The sequence below is a fragment of the Diceros bicornis genome, chromosome 1 (genome assembly GCF_020826845.1).
Source record: "Diceros bicornis minor isolate mBicDic1 chromosome 1, mDicBic1.mat.cur, whole genome shotgun sequence".
Classification (NCBI taxonomy): domain Eukaryota; kingdom Metazoa; phylum Chordata; class Mammalia; order Perissodactyla; family Rhinocerotidae; genus Diceros; species Diceros bicornis.
In genome coordinates this window covers 8731402-8756036 of record NC_080740.1, presented here as the reverse complement: position 1 = coordinate 8756036, position 24635 = coordinate 8731402, and the positions used below count along the sequence as shown (strand labels likewise).

Below are 24635 nucleotides of genomic sequence, written 5' to 3'. Positions count from 1 at the left end.
TTAGTCTCCTTCCACCCTGCACAGGAAGGACTAGGTTAAAGTCATTCATACCTTAGCCGTGGAAGAGAAGAGGGTAGGGATAATCCGGGAATTGTTTCATAGCAACTTGTCTTGCACTGACCAAACAGATGGGTCAGTTATAGCCAGAATGCAGACACTAAGAATTTGTGATGCCTTTTAAGAGCTTGTAAAAACAATGTTTTCTTGATAATTCGACGAAGAGTGTTTTGCGGGGAAAGGCCATGACTGAATAAAGACCTTGTTTTTCAGTGATATCTATACTCGTAGAAGTCACGTGTCACTAACGATGAACTGAATATAGGTATTTTTAGAAGTAAGAAGGAATACTTCCCCGTTCAGTGCTCTCTGATGGTGGAAGTGAAGTGGCAAAGGTACCAGAATCAAGTTTGTTTTTCTGAAACCATTTTATTCCAAAGACCTTGTAAAATGGAATATTTATTCTAGCTCTTTAAAGAAGGAATATCATCTTTCAGATGAAAATTCCAGATATTAATCTCTTCCTAAAATTGAAAGTTACATCCCCACCCCCATGGAAACTATATACTGTATTAAATCATAATTCACATGCACAAAATATAGCACACTCATAAATGCAGGAGCAAGGCGTATGTCTTCCTTGGGTGCACAGCCCTTGGGAAACGTCTCTGTCATTCCTCTGACCGGGCACAAAGTCGGGAAGTGGGGGTGGAGTGGGCCTTGATTAGCATCCGTCTGTTCACAGCAGAAATGAAAGTGATGCTTATTGGGCTTGAGTGGAGCACAAAAGAAACAATGCGCTTGGATCCCAGAGGACCTTTTGGTGAGGAAGGATTTTTATTGTTTATTTGCATCTCACTGATCTCTTCTCTCCTTGGAAAAGAGGAGGAGAAGGAGTGGAGAAGGCAGTGTTGCCTCACGTGGGTTATTTGGTTGAAATGAGTCTGTTAATTCCTGCCTCTCCACTAGCCAACAACACCCGCCTCTGCGTCGTTGGTCTTTTTCACTGAGTCCCCAGTGCTTAGAACAGGGTCTGACGCATGGCAGGCCTTCAGCAAATATTTCCTAAATGAACCTATACATTTAGCTGGAACTCCAAGTATTGTATATATTTCTATTTGCTTAAAATGTTCCCCCCTACTTTTTTTTCCAGGAAAAATAAATACCTTTTTTACTCCCGTAAGCCAAATTTTATAGCATTTTGCCTTTGTAGGTATGGGGAACGTGGTGGGAAGAGTTTTTTTTGTTTTTGTTTTTGTTTTTGTGTTTGTGTTTTGATCAGCCCTGTGCTAACATCTGCCAATCCTCCTCTTTTTGCTGAGGAAGACTGGCCCTGGCCTAACATCTGTGCCCATCTTCCTCCGCTTTATATGGGACACTGCCACAGCATGGCTTGCCAAGCAGTGCGTTGGTGCGCGCCCGGGATCCGAACCGGCGAATCCTGGGCCGCCGCAGTGGAGCGCGCGCACTTAACCGCTTGCGCCACCGGGCCGGCCCCGGAAGAGTTTTTTTTAATCATGCTGACACCTACCTACTCAGTGTTGAATTTCCCAACAGAAAACCTTGTTCTGCCATAGGCTGATTATCACAGTAAATAACTGTGACCTCTGCTTTTCAGGCCTTTGCTTTTTATTGCCGTCTCTGGGTTCTTTCATTTCTTTTGTGAGACTAGTCAAAGGGAGGGGAAAGATAAAAGCGAAATCGGAAAATTATTTTGGCATTTGAGGGAGAAGAAGCAAAAACCAATAGTGAAAATCAAGATCACAGGACCAAGAGACATCTTATTTCTTACCTAGAAATTTCTCGTGGCATAAAATGATCTAATGTAGTCCGTATAAAAAGACATCAACTGTAGAATCGGTCTGCCGTTTTTGAAATAAAGTGGAATGTTAAAACAGACTACAGTCATATGTTGCTTAATGACGGGGACATGTTCTGAAAGATGCATCGTTAGGCGATTTTGTCATTGTGCAATCATAGAGTGTACTTAGACAAACCTACATGGTATAGCCTGCTACACACCTAGGCTCTGTGGTACTAATCTTATGGGATCCTATTGTATGTGCGGTCCATCGTTGACTGAAACATTATGTGGCACATGACTATACTTCTATTTGAGCAGCCTGAACTGTAGGTTACAGCGAGCCTCTCCCTGGAGCATTGGCCGGGCAGCTCTGCCCTTTCTGCAATGTGATATGACACGTTATATGCTCTCTCCTTTTTGTTTGTTTCTTAGTTTGACATCGACAACAAGATCAAGTTCTGATGCTCTGCAGGGGCGGTATGCAGCTCCTGAACTGGAAGTAAGTTCATTTCTTTTTCTTGTCCTGTTCATCTCAGAAGACCCATTTTTCAGGAAGCCTTTTTATGTTTATTTGCATTTTCATTGATCTGCATTTTATGATCCCATTTTTCTCCTTGGGGAAGAAGAATACAATTTTTGTACAAAAAAAGAAATGTCCTGTGTATACAATGGGATTAAAATGAACCTTGATTTTTCTCCAATAAAATTGGCCTCTTCTTATGTGGCGTCCTGTTGCCCATCTCCTACCAGAGGCCTGGTTAGCTTTATCATGCTTCTCTCTTCTCTTTTCCTTTGTCATAATGGAATATGTGTGGTGTTTTAAACTTCTAGTCCATTCCTTTGTTTTATACCTGTCTGTGCCCTCCATACATAGCACGACCACGAGGTTATATACTAGCTGTTTTGGAGGAGGAGAGAAAGATGAGGGAGGAAAGGAACAAGCATTTGCTCTGTGCCACACTCCTGAGCATCGCCTATACATTAGCTTGTTTAACTGCATCAGTTCCACCCCCTGGGCCTTTCATTGGGAACAGGATTGTGAACAACGCAGGTCCCAAGAATCAGGGTGGTCCGCAGATGTCTGTTATTTTCTTACTTGTGTAAAAGTGTTTTTCTGGGGTCCTAAATGGAACACCCCCCAAACGTCCATCCAAAAAGGTCCAATCAGATGGAGGCAGGCAGGAAAAGACCCAGTCTTGACCCCAAGAATGGAAAGAATGGGAGGTTTCACTGAGGCCTAAGACATAGAGCACTTGCTGTGTGCCATGCACTGGTCTGAGCGCTATGTGTGTGATTTCGTTGAATCCTCATACAAACCCAATGAGGGTCTTATCTCCATTTTACAGAAGGGAAAAATAGAAACGTTAAGTCATTTACGCTTGATTCGTCAGCATGTAAACCGTGCACCCTGGCTCCAGAGTCTGTGTTCCTCACCACTGCTGCCCAGGAGCTCAGCTGCCGTCTCCTGGCCCTGCTGCTAACCCGGCCTGGCATCCGGCCCGGGCTGCACTCTAATCGCTTTCCCTGGGTGCAAGAGCCCTGCTGTCTGTGCAGAGATGGGCACTTTTCTCTGCAGCTGGGTCTCTGGGGATGGGCTTTCCTGCACCTGACCTAGAGATAGTGAACCATTATGAAGGGCTGTCAATCTGCCAGCATCATTCACCAGCTCTTTCTGTCACTTAAAAAAGGAGAGCACTGTGCTGAGTTTGAATAGGTTCCTGCCTATTCTGCAGAAGAGAATGGTCTCTAGAAGGCAGGCTTTTGTTCTCACCACTGACTGGGTGGCCACCTGCTGAGGCTGCACTGTTATGGTTTCAGTATCCCCATTGTGTACAGAGTTAAAGCTCAAAGAACAGTCTTTCAGTTAGATTTCAGAGAGGATGTTTTTCTTCTCATTCCAAGGAAAAACGTCCCAGTGTTTCCTTTGGAACTGGAGAGCAGGCAGCGTGGAAGTGGGTTTGCTGTCCTCACATGATGTTTCACAAGATATACCTTTGAGAGAAAGTTAGTGGTTTCTTGTGGTTGCATGCGCTTCAAAAGAACGAGGACCCCAGCACACCGTGTCTTGGGCCCAATGAATGGATTAGCGAATCTTAGGCTGTGTCCTTGATCCAAGATTCCGCCAGGGCCAATCCCTCTATTACAAGTTTCCTGGATGCAGGAGGGAAACCAGGCCTTGGCCTTGAGGTGTATAAATGGGGCGAAGGCTCAAGCTCCCACGTCCTTGTCTCTGGCTCTCTGCAGTAAAAATATCATCAGCCAGAAAGTGCTGAGGACCCAGAACTTCCCAGACTGTCTTGATACATGTAATGTTCCTTATTCTGTTTACCAGAGCCCTTCTGGAATCATGCAGTAATTTTCCATAACCTGATATATTTTTAACTAACTTGATTGTTTTGGGTAGGTCAGAAACATGGTACGAAATTTGAAACGTACCAAAGACTCTTCAAAGGACAGCATCCCATCCAGCCCCGGCCCCGGCCCCGGCCCCCTGCCTCCATCGAGGCAGCAGTTCGGCAGCCTGATTTTCATAGGAGATGAGGCTAGGCCTCCTGCTCCCAGACTCCTTAGCTTTACTGCCTCTGGCTCTGTCGGGTCCGCCATCTCCTGGATGCTGCATGCTGCCTACTGCCTCTTGTGGATCTCAGAGTTCCCATCCTGCATTCTGTCTCAGCCCTGCCACTAAGCTAGTTTTGTGATATCAGGCCAGTTGTTTAACCTGCCTGGCCTCAGTTTCCTCAACTGTAAACAGGATAATAGCCCCAGCCTCCGAGGTAGAAGGGGATTGAATGGAATAGGGAGTAGAGCAGAGCAGCAGGAGACAAGAGAGCATCTTGTCTCGCTCACCCTGCGTTTCGGGTTGAGTTCTCCAGAAGCAGCTGCCAAGATGGAGTGCAGGACGTGCAGGATATTTATTAGGGATCAACACATGGGGAAGGAAGGAAGGGGAAGAGGTAGCGTTGGGTAGAGGGTGAAATTGAAGGGTGCTGCAGGCTGGACAAAACCTCTGCCGACCCCGTGGGGGCTCCAGAGCAGATAGGACCCATCAGGGCTGTGCCCAGGGATCAGTGGCTGGGCCTTTACACCCCTGCCAGGAGCACTCAGTGTGGGATGCCCAGGAAGGGTTTGCTCTAGGGCAAGGCAACTCTGCAGCTGGGGCAGAGCCTGGAGCAGTGGGTCTCCATCTGCTCCCAGCGCTCACAGTAGCTGAGCGAGCTCTCAGTGCGCGCCTTTAAAGGGGCTGCAGGTGGCTCACCTCCATGTCCACTGTATTTCCTGTCACCAGCACCTGAGCATCTGGGAAGAACAGATGCTTAGAACTTTCTGAAAGGGTAATGTGGGCAGTTCAGGGCCTGGAAAGTAGTTCAGGCAGGGGAAGGCGTGGCACGTGGGTGGCCTGCAGTGCTTTCCTGATGTGGAGAGCGAAGAACAGACAGCAGGCCACCTGACTGTTGGTTTTGCTTTCGCAGGTAGCTCGGTGTTGTTTTTGCTTCGGCCCCAGTGGAGAGGGTAAGTGGGGAGCTTTCCTTCTGTGCGTCCCTGTGGGCCTGCAGCCTTGTATCTCTAGTCTGTGGGCACAAGTAACTGAAATGGTAAGGGGCAATTTTTATTCCAAAGCTGGTTTACTGTTTGTATACTTTTCACATTCTTCCCAAAGGGTTGCTGCATTTTATTTGTTTTGGTTCTGGCAGGCGAAAATCACTCTGCATTTTGGCTCATATTTGTTAAATTATCCAGTGAGGTTTAGAGAAGCAGGAAGTACATTTTTTAAAGGAACAATTTGGAAAATACCAAGAGGCCCTGACACCTCACTGTTGGACCATTTATTTCCTTGAACTTTCTTCTTGGATTAGAGGATCCTGGGGGCTTGGGTCTCTCTCTCACTTTCTTCTGAGCTTAAAATAAGCTTTGTTTTTAAGTTTCTCTTCTGCTCTGTTAAAATAAATGTGATGTTAGGTGACTCATCCTGTTAAGGAAGGTTCTGGGGTGGGTGGAGGTTTTGACTTAGGACATAGATGAAAATCACCTGAGGGTACAAATGGCTTTTGACATCTTTTCCACTCAGCAGCCCTTGGGGTGGAAATTAGTGAGTGTGGCTTTGCTAAAACAGCACGTGTGCGCGTGTTCATTCACTGAGTTTGCGCTGGCTTTGTGGTTCCCAGACACTGAAGAGCAGCAGAATGTGAAAGAGGGACCGCGGGTCATTTATGATGAGAAGAAGGGCACCGTCTACAGCTATTCCTATTTCCATTTCGTGTTCTTCTTGGCTTCCCTCTATGTGATGATGACCGTCACCAACTGGTTCAAGTGAGTGGCCTGTTGTCTTAGACGTTTCAACGGGGCAGTCTTTTAAAAATTCAAGTCAAGTCCTGTTCTTTCTTTCTTTCTTTATTTATTTTGTGAGGAAGATCGGCCCTCAGCTGACATCTGCCAGTCCTCCTCTTTTTTTTTTTTTTTTTTTGCCGAGGAAGACTGGCCCCGGGCTAACGTCCATGCCAATCTTCCTCTGCTTTATATGGGACGCCGCCACAGCATGGCTTGACAAGCGGTGCGTTGGTGCGCGCCTGGGATCCGAACTGGCGAACCCCAGTTCGGGCCACCGCAGCGTGTGCACTTAACTGCTTGTGCCACCGGGCCGGCCCCAAGTCCTGTTCTTTAAAGTGCTGAGACACAGCTCAAATCTGGAGTCCACTGAACTCCTCTCCAAGTCCTGCTGTCTTCACAACCTTTACAGAAACAGTTCTGAGTTCTTAAAGTCTGTCAGCACGTTTTTAACCCTGGGAGTTGGCAGTGCTTACTGCACCTTTAAGAAAATGGAAGGTTAACTCCGTAAGAGCAGCCTTGAAGAACATAGTAATAGTGATGGAGGAAAAACTGGGAATTCTTAAGCAATCATCTGCTTTTAAGAAAGAGAAAATACCCGTCTTTCTACTTTGTATTTTGTCAGTCTTTTTTTTCCTTTTTTTACACTTTGATTACAAAAGTATGAAACATCTTTTTTTTTAAAAACTGACTAATGTGGAAGTCTGAAAAGTAACAGAGACCACCCTCGCCCAGTAACCACTGCTAACAGCATGGTGTGCGTCCTTTCATTTTCTGTGCATTTACAAGCCTATGTAATTTTTTTTTGACATAAATGCGATTACACATATTTTCCTTCTTGAGAGATCTTTTAACTTGGTGATACATGTTGTACCTGACTTCCCTGCCACTACATAGAGATTCTATTTGTTTCTTTTTGGATAATTTTTTGACTGATCCAGAGTTTCTGTTGGATCATAATTTTTTATAACTTAGGAGAGACATTCAGGCTCCTTGTGCTCTTTTATTCATTCATTCAACAAATATTGAGTGGCTCCTATGTGCACACTGTTCTGGGTGGCAGGGCTTATATTGTAATGGGGGAGAATCAAATCAAATCCAGTATGTCAGACCGTGATGAGTATGGGGAGAAAAATAAAATGAGGAAGAGGAATAAGGAGTGACCAGTGGGGTGGGGGTGGCGAGCAAAACAGTTTCAAACAGAGTGATCAGGAAGGTTTCATTGAAGAAATTCTTCCCAAACATCCTCCTGAGGGAGAATGCCGGGGCAGAGTTTCTAATGTTTCCCAGTGATACTTTGAGAATTCCTGGAGACTTTCGCCTTGGGAAGCTTGAGGAAGAATAGAGGGAAGTACAAATGTTATTGAGGATATAGAGAGGTTGGAACTCTTACACTCCTGGTGGGATTGTAAAATGGTGCAGCCACTTTAGAAAACAGTTGGGCATTCCTCAAAATGTTAAACATAGAGTTTTGGTATGATCTGGCAATTCCACTCCTACGTATACACCCATGAGAAAAACAGCAACGTTTGTCCACACAAGAACTTATACACAGACGTTCATAGCAGCATTGTTCATAATCGCCAAAAAGTGGGATCAACCCAAATGTCCACCAACTGACGAATGGGTAAACAACATGTGCTGGAAGTGGGAGGGCAGCTAAAGGGTGCAGGATTTCTTTCTGGGGTGGTGAGAATGTTGTAAAATTGATTGTAGTGGTGGTTACACAAGTCTACGAACATAATAAATCGAATTGAATAAGTTGAATTGTACACTTTAAATGGATGTGAATTATATCTGAATTGAGTTGTTACGAAAAAAAGAAAGAAAGGCTGGAGGGGGCAGAAGCAGGGAGACACTTGGCGGAAGAGACCCTCTCCCCACCTGTTCTCTTCCTGCTCTGACCGTAGCCGGGTCTCTTGTTTCCACAGCTATGAAAGTGCCAACATCGAAACCTTCTTCAGCAGGAGCTGGTCCATCTTCTGGGTCAAGATGGCCTCCTGCTGGATGTGTGTGCTGTTATACCTGTGGACGCTGGCCGCTCCCCTCTGCTGTCCCTCTCGGCAGTTCTCCGTGTGAGGATCTGAGCAGCCCCCTTGGTTCAGCAGGCCTGCAGACTGGAAGTGACGTCCTTTGAACAGGTGTCCCAGGGGTCTGAGCAGTGACTGGCGCTTTGGGCAAGCTGGCATCCCCTGGCTGGCTTGAATGGGTCTGAAAAAGTTTTCAGAAAAAAATCTCCTAATCAGCTTTTTAATTCTGAAATTTGAAGAGAAACTATCAGTTTGTCCCCCCAAAATTGAAATTTTCAACCAAAGTGATTATGGGTGATAATATATTTTGTATGTGTTTTATACCTAAAAACCGAGATGGTAATTAGCTTAGTCTTTTCCTTCTTCCTGTTTTTACCAAAACAGAGTTTGGGGCACAACATCTTAGCACAGGGATTAAAAACTTACTTTGTGTGGCCATCCTTCTTATTCTTGGAATAGAAAAATATGCCAAAATCGTGAGCCTTCAGCCTCTGCCAGAATGCAGGGGCTCCCACCCCTCGGCCTGCAGCCCCCTGCCCACGGCTCCCTGGTATTTATAGGGAACAAGAGGAAACACCTGCTTTGAACTCCACCTTTGTGCTGTTTCCTCCTGGCCCCCAGCATTTCCCTTCGAAGTTGTGATGCTGGGAATCAGACTTCGCTCTCTGCCCTTGCCCTTCCCAGAGGTCCCGCATCCTTCCTGGGTTCAGCATCTTTGTTATAATGTGAAGAAGCACAATTTGCCGTCACCGCCCGTGTGGCCCCTCACCGTGCTATCACTACCTGATCTGAGTTACTGCAATAAGTGTGACTCTTGTGGTGTTATTCACATGATTAGGGAACAATCTTCATGTTGTTTTCTTTGCCTTAACGGCGGAGGGCTATAGTTCTTACTCGTTTGTGCTGTTAATAGTAATAATACTTTAGGACCTTACCTGAAAAGCTGCTTCTTGGCTGAAGCCTGCTGCACCCCTTTTCCAGTTGTTGAGGTCAGCCCCCTGGTTTCTCCTCCACCTTGAGGCCTAAAAGCAAAAGCGCTTTTGTTTTCTAGATCTTTAATGCGACCACACCGTTCACGTCCATTGTGGGTTTTGGGGAGTAGGTTTTCTGAAGTGAAGATCCCAGGCAGCACCTCAGACAGGGCTGACCAGGTAAGGCCTATCGTACAAGTTGGGAAGTGACCACATATACTTAGAAGAAAAGGTGAGTGGTAGGGGCATTTAATTAAGCCATAAACAACATCCACAGAAATTTCTAGAATACATACTTGTGAAGTAATACTCATGAGATTTGACTTTAAGCAGCTGCCCAATATGTCCATTTTCAGTGTTGGTGTTCTCCGTCAGGGAAGAGTTTTTACTCAGTGGAAAGTCCATTAGCGACCCCAGTGGAGTCATGGTGGGGACGCTCCTGGTATTATTTCATTCAGGATGGAAAGAATCCTCTCGAGCTTCCTGGCAGAGAGGGTCTGAGAATGAGAGGACTCGGCCTGTGCTTTCTGTCTGTGCCCCACTGTACGCGTTGGCAGAAACGAGTCCCACCTAAGCTGGGCTCCAGTGTGCCAAAATGCTGGCCTGGGAAATTGGTCAAATTCTTCATTTCTACTCCTTTGCCCTCCTCCCAAGAAAACAAGGGGGGAAACAAATACAACAGATGAATTCCTCTAGGAATTGCCTTATTTACAATGTTTGTGATTCAGTTTTAAAAGGTACTCTTTATGTGTATGTGTGAGAGAGCCTTGTTTTGTAAACTTGATCAAGTTTCTTTTTTTATAGGCCAGGAGCTCTTTGAGCTCTGCGGGTTGAAGGTCGTCTGGAGTCACGAATGAGTAGCCTCCCTGTGTGGCCAGTGGAAGTGGGAGTGCTGTGGGATGCGTCGGGTGGAAGGGAGGGGTTGTGTGGGTAGCAGTGGCTGGTGCAGTGCCACATGGCTCTGGGGAACCTGAGACTGGCTTTAGGAAAGGCCACGAGGAGAGGCAGATCAAGAGCTGGGGTGGTATCAGTAACTCGTTTCGTTACGTTTTCTTCCTGCTAGGGTCTCGCTGGGTCTGGCCAGCCGTGTGCCTTTAGAACTGGCCCTTACAGCAGGTCACAGTCAGGCTGACAAGGCCATGTATCCCTTGGCTGGCCTTTCTTGGGCCCCTTCCCCTGCAGAAAAGCTCAGGGAAACACAGAGGAAAGGACATTGCCATTGGCAGGGCCCTCGGAGCTTCCTTCCTTAGCCTGCCCAGCCAACCCACGCTTTCCAGCTGCATACGGCTCGGTTTGTGGCCTGAAGTTCCTTTCTGAAGGTTGGTCTGATGCAGGAGGAAGAGTTACAGTCACTCTGACTTTTACTCTCAACTGAAAGTTTAAGCAAGTTTATCTGAATGATCAAGAGAGATGTGGATGTACTCTGAGGACTGAGGGCATATAAATAAGTTGACTTTCATGTTATTAATTGTAATAAACAATACTCAGGTGATGAGTCAGCATTCATGGGTTTAAAGAACCTACATTTTTGTGCTATTGTGGGTTAAGAAACTGGAAAATTTGTGCCAATTGCTTTGAGTTGCTATAATGACGGTGTTCATTTGATAAACTCGCTGATACCTTTTTAAAATAATAGACCTTTGCTTCCTACAACTTTTTGTATATGATTTAAAAAGTGCATTCCCTGAAGCTGCTGGTCAGACTCCCTTAATGATGAAAGCTCGAGAAGATTTTTAAAAAACTGTATGTGTATGTTTCCTCTGTGCTGTTCATATGATGTGGGAATTTTTTCCCCTCTCGTTTTCCTGAGTGAAAACTCTCAAGTGGGGGAAGAGAGTGTTGCTGTGTACCTAGACGTGGCACCTGACTAGAGACTTTTCTATCAAAGCCTTCGGAAACCCTCCTTTATCCTTACTGGGTTGAGTTTTTGTAATGCTGGTTAGTTGATTTTGCTTTTGTCCTCATAGTTTTTTGGGAAATGGCTTGAAGGAGTTGTTTGCCAGAAGAATTTGGAGCTCCTTTGTAGAGTAGCTGGACTGTATGTCTGTGGGGTGATGGGGCTTTGGGGTTCTGGTGCCCATCGGGAATGACCATTGGGGGGCTCCCACAGCACACTGTTTATTTCTAGTCCTCAGAGGATTCTTCATTCTGGATGTCCTCTGTGTAGTACTAATCACCCCTGGCATTGTCACCTCTGCCTTTTTTTTTTGGTGAGGAAGATGGGCCCTGAGCTAACATCTGTTGCCAATCCTCCTCTTTTTGCTTGAGGAAGATTGTCCCTGAGCTAACATCTGTGCCAATCTTCCTCTATTTTTTGTATATGGGACGCTGCCACAGCATGGCTTGATGAGCAGTGTGTAGGTCCACGCCCAGGATCCAAACCTGTGAACCCGCTGAAGCAGAGCACGTGAACCTAACCGCTACACCACTAGGCCAGCCCACCTCTGACTTTTTAGGAGTATGTACTCATTTAATGTTGGCCAGTTTCCCACCGTTGGTGCTTCAAGTCATCCTGCAAAGGGAATCCCAGAGTCTGTATTTAAGCTGTCTGGGCTTTTTTCTCCCTTTCCTACCTTTCTAAATAGCATCTGATTTTGGTGTCCATTCGTGTCCTACCCCTCTGGGAAATGAAAGAGGGCTCACCCTACGGCTAAGGAGGTTCTGACCTTGAGCTGAGGCCCTGCATGTGCAGAAAGAACACTGGGCCCTCCTTAACCAGGGACGGTGCAGTAGCCGCTTGGCTCTTTGAACTCCCTAGGATATCTCTGTAATTTGCTAATAGAACTAACTCCCTATGACTTTGTTGTTAAGGCCGCTGTGTTTCCTGCCATCTTTAATATATTTGTAAAGCCTCAGACATTTTAATCTAGTGTTGCATTTCAGGCAGAGATGGGCTCTAATGTTGGAACTACTTCACAGGACCGGAGAGCTGTTTACACAGGTCTTTAGAACTAACACTAGCCATTCTAAAGATCTTTCTTTCTCTTTTTTCCCCTTAGAAAATCATTTGCAGAGGCATTCATTTTGAAAGGGGAAAATATTTGGCTTTTACCAAAGAGGTTTGTTTTTTTTTTTAAAGCAAAATCCTTTCAGAAAAAACTTAATTGGGGAAGGGCGGATTAAGAATACATACGTCCAAATCCACTTCTATAAAATTTAATTATATTTATGTGAGTAACATAATGGAAGAATTCTTTAAGGTAATCCTTTGGGGTAAAGGATCCTGGGAAATTCTCTCAGGTAAAGAGAGCTTGCAGCAGATGCGTAATATATGTCTTGAGAGCTATTTATAAGAAATTTAAGAGGATTTTTTTGCTTTCCTTTATTGAAGATTTAAGGTTTTTTTACTTTGCAAAAAAAAACTCTACAAAAGTTTTATAGCATACTTTGTTAATTTTTTTAACTTTTCTGAAACAATTAGCTGTAGCCAAATTATGTGGTTATGTCTTGCTATTAGAATTTGGAAATGTAATATGTGTGGTAAATCTACTGTTTGAAATTTATAATGGTCTCGGATATGGTTAGAATTTTGGTAACTTTTAAAATAGTTATTTTTTTCCCTTTAGTCACAAAGGCAACTATGGATTTATGTTTGTTTTTTGAATGCTCATTTTTCTATGAAATGTCTGAAGTTGACCAGTCTTTTCCTATGTAGAAAACTCAAAACTTGTTAACTCTGTACTTTAATAAAATTAAAAAATTGAAAATCACGTTGTTTTTTCTCCCTTCTGTTGCATACATTTAATTGAAGTCCTCCAGGTAGTTTTCCAAAGATGTTGCCTTCAAATGTCAATCAGCTTTCTCTTAAGTCAGACTCATAGAGTCTGTTCTGATTCTTGAGAATGAAAATACAAACCTGAAAACCCAAGCTTTTTGCCTTATTCGCTGCTGAATATCCCTGTGACCTGCCTCCTTTTTCCTGTGCTTATGCTAGTGACCCACTATCTGAAATATGACAGTTAGGATAGACGTTGAAAGAAGGTTGTGTTAGTCTTCCAACCTGGTCCTTCTTTTTCAAGATTTGGCTATTCTAGGTCTTTTGCATTTCCCTTTAAAGTTTAGAATTAACTTGTCAATTCCCTTGATGGGGATGGCATTGATTGTTTAGATGAATTTGGGAAGAATTGATGTCATAGCAACACTGAGTCTTCTGACCTATGATTATATCTTTCATTTATATAGATCGTCTTTAATTTCTTTAGTAAAATTGTTACCATTTTCATCAAAATTTCAAAGAGGTATTTAGTTGCAAGTAGGTCAACGTGACCCTGATGCGGGGAAAGGGAACTAATCTGGGCATTACCAATAGGGCGTTACTTGTAGGAGTGGAAGTATGCATTCTTATCTTAAGAGAGTGTGTTCTTTAATGGTTAAGCAGATGTACAGTGTATGTTTGAAAGCCATAAATCAGGCTTCTTAGTTCTAGCCAAATCAGTTTTGAACCCAAATAGTTACCCCATATAGCTCAATATGTGAGACTTTCTCGTCAGGGTCTTTGTCAGAACACATGCGCATGCTCACGCACTCAGCGAAAGTGTACCCAAGTGTTCACCTGTTGTTCTGTCTTCACAGCAGCAGACCCACCCTGCTCTCCCCCTCCGTGTTTTGGAAACTGTTCTCATGGTTATAGCAGGAGCAGCTATGTTCTTTCCATACAACTCCCCCGTCACAGCTACAGTTAACTGATCCAGGAGTGGACTTGCCATCCGGGCTGGGCAGTCAGCCTCTCTGGAAATTTCAACGTGAAACTGAAAATGCAGCTTTAGACTGGCTGCTGTCTTTTTTTTGTGCGTGTGTGTGTGTGAGGAAGATCAGCCCTGAGCTAACATCTGATGCCAATCCTCCTCTTTTTGCTGAGGAAGACTGGCCCTGGGCTAACGTCCTGCCCATCTTCCTCTACTTTATATGGGACACTGCCAAAGCATGGCTTGACAAATGATGCGTCGGTCTGCGCCTGGATCGGAACCTGCGAACCCTTGGGCTGCCGAAGCAGAGCGCACACACTTAACTGCTATGCCACCCGGCCGGCCCCCTGCCTGCTGCCTTGAACCAAGGAGTTGGGAAACTTAAAAGATGTTGTTAATGGCTGTTTTAGGCATCATGGCCACAGGGAGAAGGCCAATGTGCAGGAAGAGATAGGATTAAAGCAGATGTGCAGAGGAGCAGTTGTGAAAGAGAGACGGAGAGGGAGGGAGAGAGAGCAACAGTGGACTTCTGGATTTCCTATGGTGTCCAACCCCCAGTTCTAGTCCATTCTGGAGACCCAGCTTAAAATAGTAACGATAGCTCACGTTTACTGAGCACTTGATGTTGCCTGGCGCATTTCTCACAATGATCCTATGGACGTTACTGTTCCAATCCTCATTTTACACATGAGGAAAAAAGGCAAACTTTTAAAAAATCCTTACTAAATGCAATTGTTTTTACAGAGGTTACCAAATCTCACCTCTCTCCCTACCACCTTTCCCATCTCCTTTTCTCTTCTTTATCGCCCTCCACCCCTAGATCTTCCTCTTTAGGTCAATTTGTCCTTTTCATGAGTAGAGCTTTCTCTTGGCTTCTCTATTCATATAATAATCAGTAAGGAATTGCATTTGAGTAAGACTGGACCTCGGCAGCTTAAACATCTGGGATTTTGGTTCTGCATCTCAAGGACAAAGGTTACTGTGAATTTCTGGCTTTTTTTTGTGGCCCTCAGGGGCTGCTTTGCAGATCCATCTTATCTGTGTTCCAGGCAGAGGACCAAGGAAGGGCGAGGGGCTCCCTGGAGGGAAGCACATTGCATATTTTAGGGCAGGAATTATGAGGGTCTGGAATATCTTGTTATTGCCAGAAGACAAGAATACTTTCAAAGACCCTTTGATGACAAGCTAAGTTATGGCTAGTAATGAATTTTATCTAGACATGTTTTGTAATTGTTATAGTATGCTGTGTTTATTTTTCTTCCTTTTAAGGTGAGAATGTGAGCAAAGAGACTGATGAATTAGACTTATAATATTAATATAAATTCACAAGAAGATACAGGTAATTAGGTTTGAGATCAATGTTTAAATGTTTAAGTTATTATAATTTGTTAAATTTATAAGGTTAAATTTTTTAGATTTAGTGTGTTTTAAATATTTAGAAAGATTTTGTCTATAGAAATGTGAGTCGTCTTTGTTGAGTTTCTGAAGGGCCTGAGAGAATCAAATGTATTAAAATTAGATTTTACTTTGAAATTTCTTTTTTTCTTTTTTTTGTGTGTGTGTGAGGAAGATCAACCCTGAGCTAACATCAGATGCCAATCCTCCTCTTTCTTTTTTTTTTTTTTGCTGAAGAAGATTGGCCTTGAGCTAACATCCATGCCCATCTTCCTCCACTCTACATGGGACGCCTCCACAGCATGGCTTGACAAGCAGTGCGATGGTGCACGCCCAATATCCGAACCTGCAAACCCCGGGCCGCCGAAGCAGAGCATGCACACCTAACCGCTGCGCCACCAGGCCGGCCCCACCCCAGAAATATGTAAAATATAATTTTAAAAATTTGATAAACATTTGGGTGTGCTTTATCAAATTTATAAGCCAATTAGACATTAATAAAAAACAAATAAAATTGGCTAATAAAATATTAACACAAGATTAATTGATTTGTAAATAAAATAACGCTTGAGTTTAAAGACTTAAAAATTATGTTTTAAAATATACAATTTAAATATATAAAATGTAAGTTGAAACTCAACTTATTTATTTTAATGCGTAAAAGCTCTCTTCAGACATAAGAAAAACTCAGTTGACTCTTTGGGTTTATCAGTCAGCAGAGGCTAAGCTATGCTGTGGTAACAAGTGACTCCAAAACCTCAGTGGTTTACAATGACTGAAGTGCAGTCTCGCTCACATTACATGTCAGTTGTGGGCTGTCTGCAGCTCTGCTCTGAGTTGTCTTCACTCTGGGAACAAGGCTGATACAGCAGTCCTTATTTGGGACGTTGTTGAGGAAGAGGGGTGGAATATGCTACCCCACAATATGCCATTTCGGCAGAAGGATTGTTTTGAGCTGAAGGTAATTGAGAAGAAGATAGAAGTAAAGTTCTCTGCCCTCCCCCTATTTGCCTAAAAGTGAGACATAAATTTACAAAGGTGTCCCTCCTCCCCTCTCTGTGAGGAAGGACAAACATTAATCCCTGGAGACAACTCTGGACCCTTCTCAGTGGAGAAGGTGTCACCTTAAATCTGCATAACAAACCTTGGTCTTGTTTACCAGCTTTTCCTGGTCACCTCCCCGTAACTGGCCTGCCCCATACCTTTCTTTCTTTCACCTTTAGCTGAAGATGGTATTTAAGCCTGAGTTCTAAGCCACTTTGAGAGTTACTCATTTTTCCCTGGATATCTCCTACGTATACATGCAGTATAGAAGGAAGGGTAGCGAAACAGGCCACCCCCAAATATGCCACTTTGGTACATTGGTTATCTTGAGCACTTGAAAAACAGCAAATGCAGGGAGAGACTTTCTTTGAACTCCCCTTATCTGCCTACAGATGGATCCTCCAAAAGGAACTCAGTTGTCATAGATCCCCTCCCCAGGAGTTACGTCAGCCAGGGAGGATGGACCCTTATCACAGGAGGGGAGAGTAGAAGTCGACATGACACCCAGACAAACTGTCACAAACTATCACACCTCCCATCTATTCTGAGGGCCCATTCATCTTTCCTGCAAGCCACTTACTCCCCTTTAGAAGGCCTACATCCCTACTCCCCTTTTCCTATAAAAGATGGTATGTAAGTGAATTTTAAGCCACTTTGGGGAGTTACTCATTTTTCTCTGGGTATCTCCTATATATATATGAGCATACATGTCAATAAACTTCTGTTCGTTTTTCTTTTGTTAATCTGTCTTTTATTACAGCGGTCTCAGCTAAGAACTCAGAAGGGTAGGGGGAAAATTATTTTTCCTCCCCTACACTAGTCTCATGGAAGAAAGAGAGAACATGGCAGAAGCACATGGTGACTCCTAAAGCTTCTGCTAACATCACTTCTATCACCTCATTGAGCAAAGCAAGTCCTATGGCCACTCCTGAGGTCAACAGGGTGGGGATATAGAACCCTCCCGCCAGGCGGGGTGCCTCAATCATGTACCCACGCTGATGCAATGAGGCAGGAAAGTGTTATCCTCTCTCAGGGTGGGGCCGCACATCTTTTAAATGATAACACAGTCTACCATAATGGAGGAATAAGGAGATTTTTTAAAAATTCTTATAATTTACTTTTTTCCCCCTGTCACACATGTTATCAATGTGTCCTAACTTACAGAAGTGATTGTTTCTGGGTGTTGGAATTATGGTGATTTTAATTTTCTTCTTTGAAAATTTCTTCTTTGAAAATATATTTCTTTTGAAGCCAGATTTAAATCTTTAAATTAAAACTTTAACTTAAAAATTTCTATTGTAACCAGATTAAAATTTATAAATTTTATTTGGACAAAAAAGGCAGTGGATAACTAATTTGTCGTTTTTTTTTGAGAAAGATTAGCCCTGAGCTAACATCTGTTGCCAATCCTCCTCTTTTTTTTTTGCTGAGGAAGATTGGCCCTGGGCTAACATCCGTGCCCATCTTCCTCTACTTTATATGGGACGCTGCCACAGCGTGGCCTTGATAAGCGGTGCATAGGTCGGCGCCCGGAATCTGAACCTGCTAACCCCGAGCTGCCAAAGCGGAGCATCCAAACTTAACCTCTACACCACCAGGCCAGCCCTAATTTGTGGTTTTTAATACACGAAGGGTGGTGTGTGTAAAACAGTGCTTTAGAAAGATACATCTCACAACATTGAAGGAAAAAATGTACATTGGAGAGCTTGCGTTTTAGGCATATCTCTATTCAACCTGTCAGCTTAGAAAGAATGTGGCTATGAAATGGAATGTGCTTGTTAGATAAATAAATCAGTAAATGGTGAATGTTGGTTAGCTGGGTGGGGAGAGCATATTCTCATGATGGCTTAGAGGCATCTTGTATTATGAGATACATTCTTTTGTGCTTCTCTGGCTGATGTCATGAGATTCTGACTTTTGCCACCAGGGAAGATTACGTTTCTCCTTGGCAGGAAACTTTATATGTGGTGCAGTTTGGATTTCACTGCATATTGCCACAGCAAAACTTGTGTGCTTAATTGACCCTTCCTTTGCTTCTGATTTTCCAGTCTGTCCCAATCCTACTGATGAACTGGCTTTTTGTAATCCAAATTGGATCTCTGCCTAGTTGGTTGTTTCTGTTCCACTTCTACTTGGTGGTCAGGACTAAATCAGATTTTCAGTTCTCCCCTAACCGCACCGTTTTAGCTTTTCAGTGTATTTAACTGAATTCTCGTAATGATGACCCTAAACTATTCTTTACTTCCTCTTTGTCCCATGGAGATGAGAAAGCCCACAAGACCATGGTGATGGGTGACTTATAAGTTCCTCCTCGCTCAGATAATCTCTGAACTAAACAAACTTCAGGTTTGCAGGGAGGCTCGTGATTCAGCCTTGTGATTCTGCCGAATAAATGGTGATAGAATCAATCTCTCAATCTTTCTTCATTATTTCAAGTAGTAACTTTATTTATATATCTTCCTCTCACCACCCCACCTACCATGGCCTTTTTTTGACCCATGTGATGACATCTCTTGAATCAGTTTGCTCTTCTCCATCTCCAAGGCCGCTGTCTTAATTCACCTTAGCAACCCCAGGGTAACTGCAGCAATTGCCCAACTGGGTCTCCCCATCTACAGATACCCCCAATCCATTCTCAGCCATGGTGACCTTTCAGGAATGTAAATTGTCACCTTGATCACTCTTGTGCTGGAAGCCCATTGCTGTCATACTGCTGGCTTTCAAGTCCTTTCAGATCTAGTCTCTGTCCCCTTTCTAGTGTACCTCGCAGTACTCTCACCCCAATATACCTCATGTCAACCTTACTATACTACTTCTGGTCCTGCCAAATGTCCTTCCTCGACAATGAACTTTGTTTCTGCTTGGAACACTCTTCCTTCCCCTATTTCTACCAACCTCTCCATTTTTCAAGAGTCCTTTCAGGTATCATGTTCTTTAGGAAGCATTTCTTTTTTTTTTTTTTTTCCCTTTAATTTTTGCTGTTTTGAAGATTTTTTTTTTTTTTTTTTTTTTGCAGGAAAGATTCACCATGAGCTAACATCTGTTGCCAATCTTCCTCTTTTTTTTCCTCTCCAAAGCCCCAGTACATAGTTGTATATCCTAGTTGCAAGTTGTTCTAGTTCTTCTATGTGAGCCACTGCCGCAGCATGGCAACTGACAGACAGGTGGTGTGGCTCCTTAACTGGGAAGCGAACCCAGGCCGCCAAAGCAGAGTGCGCCAAACTTTAAGCACTAGGCCATCAAGGCTGGCTCTAGTAAGCATTTCTTGATAGCCCCCTCTCAGCCTAACCCCTGATCTGATTTATAGATGGAACATAATACTTTCCATGGCATTGTAATTGTCCAATTATGTGGTGGTATCCCCCTTTCCATGAGGCCAGAGATTATGGGGTTTTTTCACCATTGTATACCCAGCATCTACCATAATGCTGGGGTGTGCAATTGCAGTTTGTTAAATGAACAGATGGATGAATGTCTTCACAAGGAGAATCAGTGATTAGACCACGTTGGATAGTGATATTGGGATACTGGAAGGTACAGAGTCTGGCACCATGTCATTACTGTCTCACTGTGCTGTCAGGAAAGGAGTGAACCCCAGTTGGGTTGTCTGCTCCTCTACATTTTCTCCAGGCACAATCTCTTCCCCAGTCTTCCCTCCACAGAGTTATAGTGATGGGCTCCTGATTGCCACGTTCATAAACAAGACTGCCAACAGCCACTCCCCATCCAGGTTAGGGGGTTGGGGACTTAGCTGGTAAGTTATTCTAGGCTGGCACTTGACCCAAGGTGGTCCAGAGGATGTCCCTTCCCCCGGCACTTGGAATCAGGACAGAGAAAGAGTCGTCTCCCTGCAGGTGACTGGACAAGCACCATTAATTACAGGCCCTGTCCATGGTCGTGTTTTCTGCCATATGGACCAGAGAAGCGAGAAACCTGTTTGCAACAAGACAAGATAAAGCTTTCTGAGACAAGATGCAGGATAGTGAGAGAGCTCTGATGGCTTTTCCAAACTCTGGTTCTAGGATCTTCCTATGGCCCAGACACTTTCCTGATCTGGAGTTTCCACAAAACACTCCCAAAGCCCTATATGAAATTTCCCTTTTTATTACTGGAATTGGTATGAATAATTCACATTACTAGAAACAACTACTGTATCACTTTCTGTCTCAGGGCCCTAAATCTGCTTGTAAAGTAAGTACGGTGGACGTAAATGAAGACTGCCTAAAGGAGAACTAACAACGGCTCTTTATCCAGAGCTTGCTATGTAGCAAGGGAGTCAGCCATCATCACTTGGGATTGGCAGAGACTCAAAGGCAGGCAGAGGAGGGGGAAAGCTTTCTAGTGGAAAAAAGGGAAGACTCCAGTCACTTATGCCCTGACTGGAGGTTGATGGCGTCAGGAGGCTGTAGGCGGGCTACCTAGAAGCAGGGCATCCCACGTGATGGGTTAGGGGCCCATATGTAGCTTTCTCTGGTGAGTCCTAAATTGGAAATGGGGGCAAAAATTAAGAAAGTTGCCAGTTATTAGCCAAGTCCTGGCTATTTTGGGTTGATTGCTACAAGAGTTATTGTTTGGCTTCCTGGACTGGTTGCTACAGGTTGTGGGTCAGAGTTTTATTTTCAGTCTGGCCATTGTCTGTTTGTATATTCAGTATCTCATGACGATACCTGTATGTCTTGTTTACTGAGAAACTTTAGAGAACTTCTTAAATTCATCTGGTTAAGGGTGTAACGTGTGTAGGAACACTTTCTGATTTTGGAGAGTGTCTTAGGATAAGAAGCACAGAAATCAGAGTATATGCATCAGGCCAGGAGGGTTCCAGGATATGTAATCAGGAGAAGCCACCTTCCCCTCCCATGCACCCAGGGCTGGTGGAGAAGCGATTAAGTACTGATGGATCTTCAACATTCTGCAGCTTGGAAATCCACTGGGAGATTGAAGGTGAGCACCTTTCAAATCATTTTGCTGAACCTTATTTTCCTTGACAGCAGTCCCTCTTCTAAGTTTTGGCTTTGGGGGCTGGTGAAATGGGGAGTGGATCATCTCTGCTCCTAAAGCTGCAACTAATCCCCAGGCTGCGCCATGTCCCCACCAGTTCGTAAGTGCCATAGGGCAAGGAGCCCCTAATATACAACCGAGCAGGAGTGAGCAGATGGGAAGCTAAAAGTGTTCTTGGATCTCATCCAGTCTACTTTCTACCACCGCCCCACAGAACATCTGAAAAAATAGTGGGGAAACAGATTTAGAGAATGTATTCGTTTCTATTGCTGCTATAAAAAATTACCACAAACCTAGTGGCTTAAAACAGCACTAATTAATTAGTTCACAGTTCTGTAGGTCAGAGGTCTGGGTAGGCTTGACTAGGTCCTATGCTCAGGGTACCCCAAGATGTTGGAAATCAAGATGTTGGCTAGATGGGGCTATTATCTGGAGGTTCTGGGCAGAATTGGCTTCCAAGCTCTTTCAAGTTATTGGCAGAATCCAGTTATTTCTGGCTATTGGTCTGAGGTTCCTGTTTCCTTGCTGGCTGCTGGCCAGGGGCTGCCCTCAGTTCCTCAGAGCTGTCTTATTCCTTCCCACATGGACCCTCTACCTTCAAAGCAGCAAGGGCACATGGATCCTTCTCACACCTGAATCTCTCCAACTTCCCCTTCTGTCTTTTAAAGGGCTCATGTGACTAGATCAGTCCCACCCAGATAATCTCCATATTTTAAAGTCAGTTGATTTGCAACTTGAATTACCTCTGAAGAATTCCTTCACAGAAGTGCCTAGATTCGTGTTTAACTGAATGACCAGGGAACAGGAATCTCAGAGAGGCCATCTTTGAATTTGGCCTACCACAGAGAGATCATGGTTTACACTATAAAGGAACTTTGAGTAGAATAAAACTCTTGTACCAATTCTGGGTAATGTGTGATTATTATTTGGAGGTGGAGAAAGAGGATGAACACTTCCTGACCACCTATATATTAGTTGTAAAAAATAGATCCCAAAAGTATATGGGCTTATTTCTCATTTGCAAAAAAGTCCAAGGCAGGATTCTGGTTGGTAAGTGGCTTTCCTACCCAGTGATTCAGAGACTCAGGCTCCTTCCGTATTGTAGCTCCCCACTTCCCGAGGGCCTGTTACCTGCATTCAGTTGGTACAAGATGAAAGAGAACATGGAGGAGGCGCATCTGTTCCTTCAGCTTCTGTCTGCACAAGCACACATCACTTACAATCATTCCCATGGTGAGAATTAGTCACATGGCTGTGCCTAAATGCCAGGGATGCTTGGAAATACAGTCTAACTGTGTGTCAATGAAGAAGAGGAAATGGATTAGTGAACAGTAGCAGTCTCTGCTTCAACCTACTGTATGCTGGCATTTTATGTAATTCTCATTCAATTACCACCACAATACTTTACTGAAGAAGCAGCTGAGATCCAGAGTAGTCAAGTAATTTGCCCAAAGTCCCACAGCTATTGTTATATGGAGGACCTAAGTCTGGATCTCAATCTTGTTTGACTCACAAGATCTTGTTCTTTCCAGTCTGACATATTGGCTTCTAGCTGGAATGTCTGGAGATCAAGCTCATGTCTGGAGATGGGTTGGATTATAATTTGATTATTATGGCTGTTTTTCTCCAAGTGAATCAGAATTACCTAAGGGGCTTGTTTAAAATGTTTAATTCCTATTGCTACCCCACTAAAGCTTCATTCAGGCAGTCTAGGTGGGGCCCAGGAATCAGCACTGAGCAAGCTCCCTGTGTTATTCAGATGTACTGTGATGTTTGTAATATGCCAGTGCAGCTGACTCTTCTGGAACAGGGGAAATGATTAGGTGAATTCCCAGTTGTGATCTGGAAAAGTGCCCCTCTCTGGGAATTAAAGTCCTGATCTGTTTATGAAATTCTGGGGCTTCTCCAGAGTAGGCACCCTCCCAACACCCACAACAGGAATGAGATCATGGGGGCGGATTTCAAAGAATGGTAGCAACAGAGCCCAGTGAGTACAGTCCGTGCCTGCCCTAGTGGTCCTCTTCTCTGCCCAAAGCCCACCCAGCTGGGCCCTGCAATGCTCAGGTTGGGGTCACTGGTGGACCCCTCTAACAGCCTCCTTCAGATCTCTGGAGAACTTGAACCCAACTTTCCTAACATCTGCGGAATCTCATGTAATGGTGACATTGGCTGTTTAGGTCACTTGTTCAGCCAATTTATCACCCTGTCTTCACTGAGGATGGACTGTTGGCAGACTATGCTAGATAGACCTGTAAAGGAAGCAGAGAGAGATAGTGCCTGCTGTTAGGAGCTTGCAGCCTAGCAGGGTAAACCTATCAGTGATGGCAGCTACCATTTACCGAGGGCTTCTTACATATTACCTTATGAAAACAACCCTGAGGAATTGGCACTCTTGGTCCTTTTACAAAAACTGAGACTCAAACATGGTAAGTAATTCAATCAAGGTGATCTAACCAGTTAGTGGTGATGGAGCTGGTCTCCAGGTCAGGCTGATTCTAAAGCCCTTGTGCTTAGTTCCTTTGAATAATGGGCTGAAAGGTAGCTGCCCCAAAATATGTCCACCTCCTAATCCCCAGAACCTGTGAATGTTACCTTTGCAGATGTAAAGACATTAAGGGTCTTGAGATGAGGAGATCATCCTGGATTATCCAGGTGGGTGACAAGTGTCCTTACAGGAGACACAGAGCAGAAAACAGACACAGAAGGTGGTGTGACGACTAGGCAGAGATTGGAGTGAGGCAGCTGCAAGCCGAGGAATGCCAAGGAATGCTGAGGAATGCCGAGAGCCGCCAGAAGCTGGAAGAGGCAAGGAATGGAGACCCTCGGGTGCAGAGGATGGGCAGCACCTTTGTTTCCGAGTTCTGCCTCCAGAACTGTGAGAGAGTAAATTTCTGTGTTATAAGACACCAGTTTGTGGTATCTTTTTACAGCAGCCACAGGAAAGTAATACAACCTGTTTGCTTTAAGTAAAAACATCAGGGAGCATGCAGGGCTGAAGGAGTGTTGTGCGCTGACGGAGTGAAAAACCCCTGGAAACCCAGAGAAAACTGAACTTGGGGAGCCAGCTGGCTCTGGAATTGTCAGTTAGTATCTGTCCCTTTGTCTTGTTGGTGTCAGACTTATGTCGTCATCATCATCATCTTTGTCACAGCACTTTATCTGTGCTGGGTACAAGACTCAGCACTTCCCCTGCCTCACCTCAGTGGAGCCTCTCACTGTTCTGTGAGGTAGGTGTAGTATTAGCCTATTTTACAGATGAGGAAACTGAGGCTCAGAGAGGCGATTTCCCACCTGTGTTTGTACAGCAAATGACAGAGCGAGGACTGGAACTCAGGTCTGTCTTACCCCCCAGTCTTGCCTTAAGCAGTTCCCTACACCACCTTCCCTT

General features: G+C 44.3%; 1 protein-coding gene across 1 annotated transcript in view; it reads left to right on the top strand.

The window, feature by feature from the left end:
- Nucleotides 1-12835, top strand: part of SERINC5 (serine incorporator 5) — a 90319-nt gene extending 77484 nt beyond the window's left edge. The window contains exons 9-12 of the mRNA XM_058569482.1: nt 2234-2300; nt 5272-5311; nt 5965-6109; nt 8056-12835. Of these exons, the coding sequence (XP_058425465.1) occupies nt 2234-2300; nt 5272-5311; nt 5965-6109; nt 8056-8203 (400 nt within the window). The 3' untranslated portion in view covers nt 8204-12835. The remainder of the gene's footprint in view (nt 1-2233; nt 2301-5271; nt 5312-5964; nt 6110-8055) is intronic.
- Nucleotides 12836-24635: the final 11800 nt, after the last annotated feature.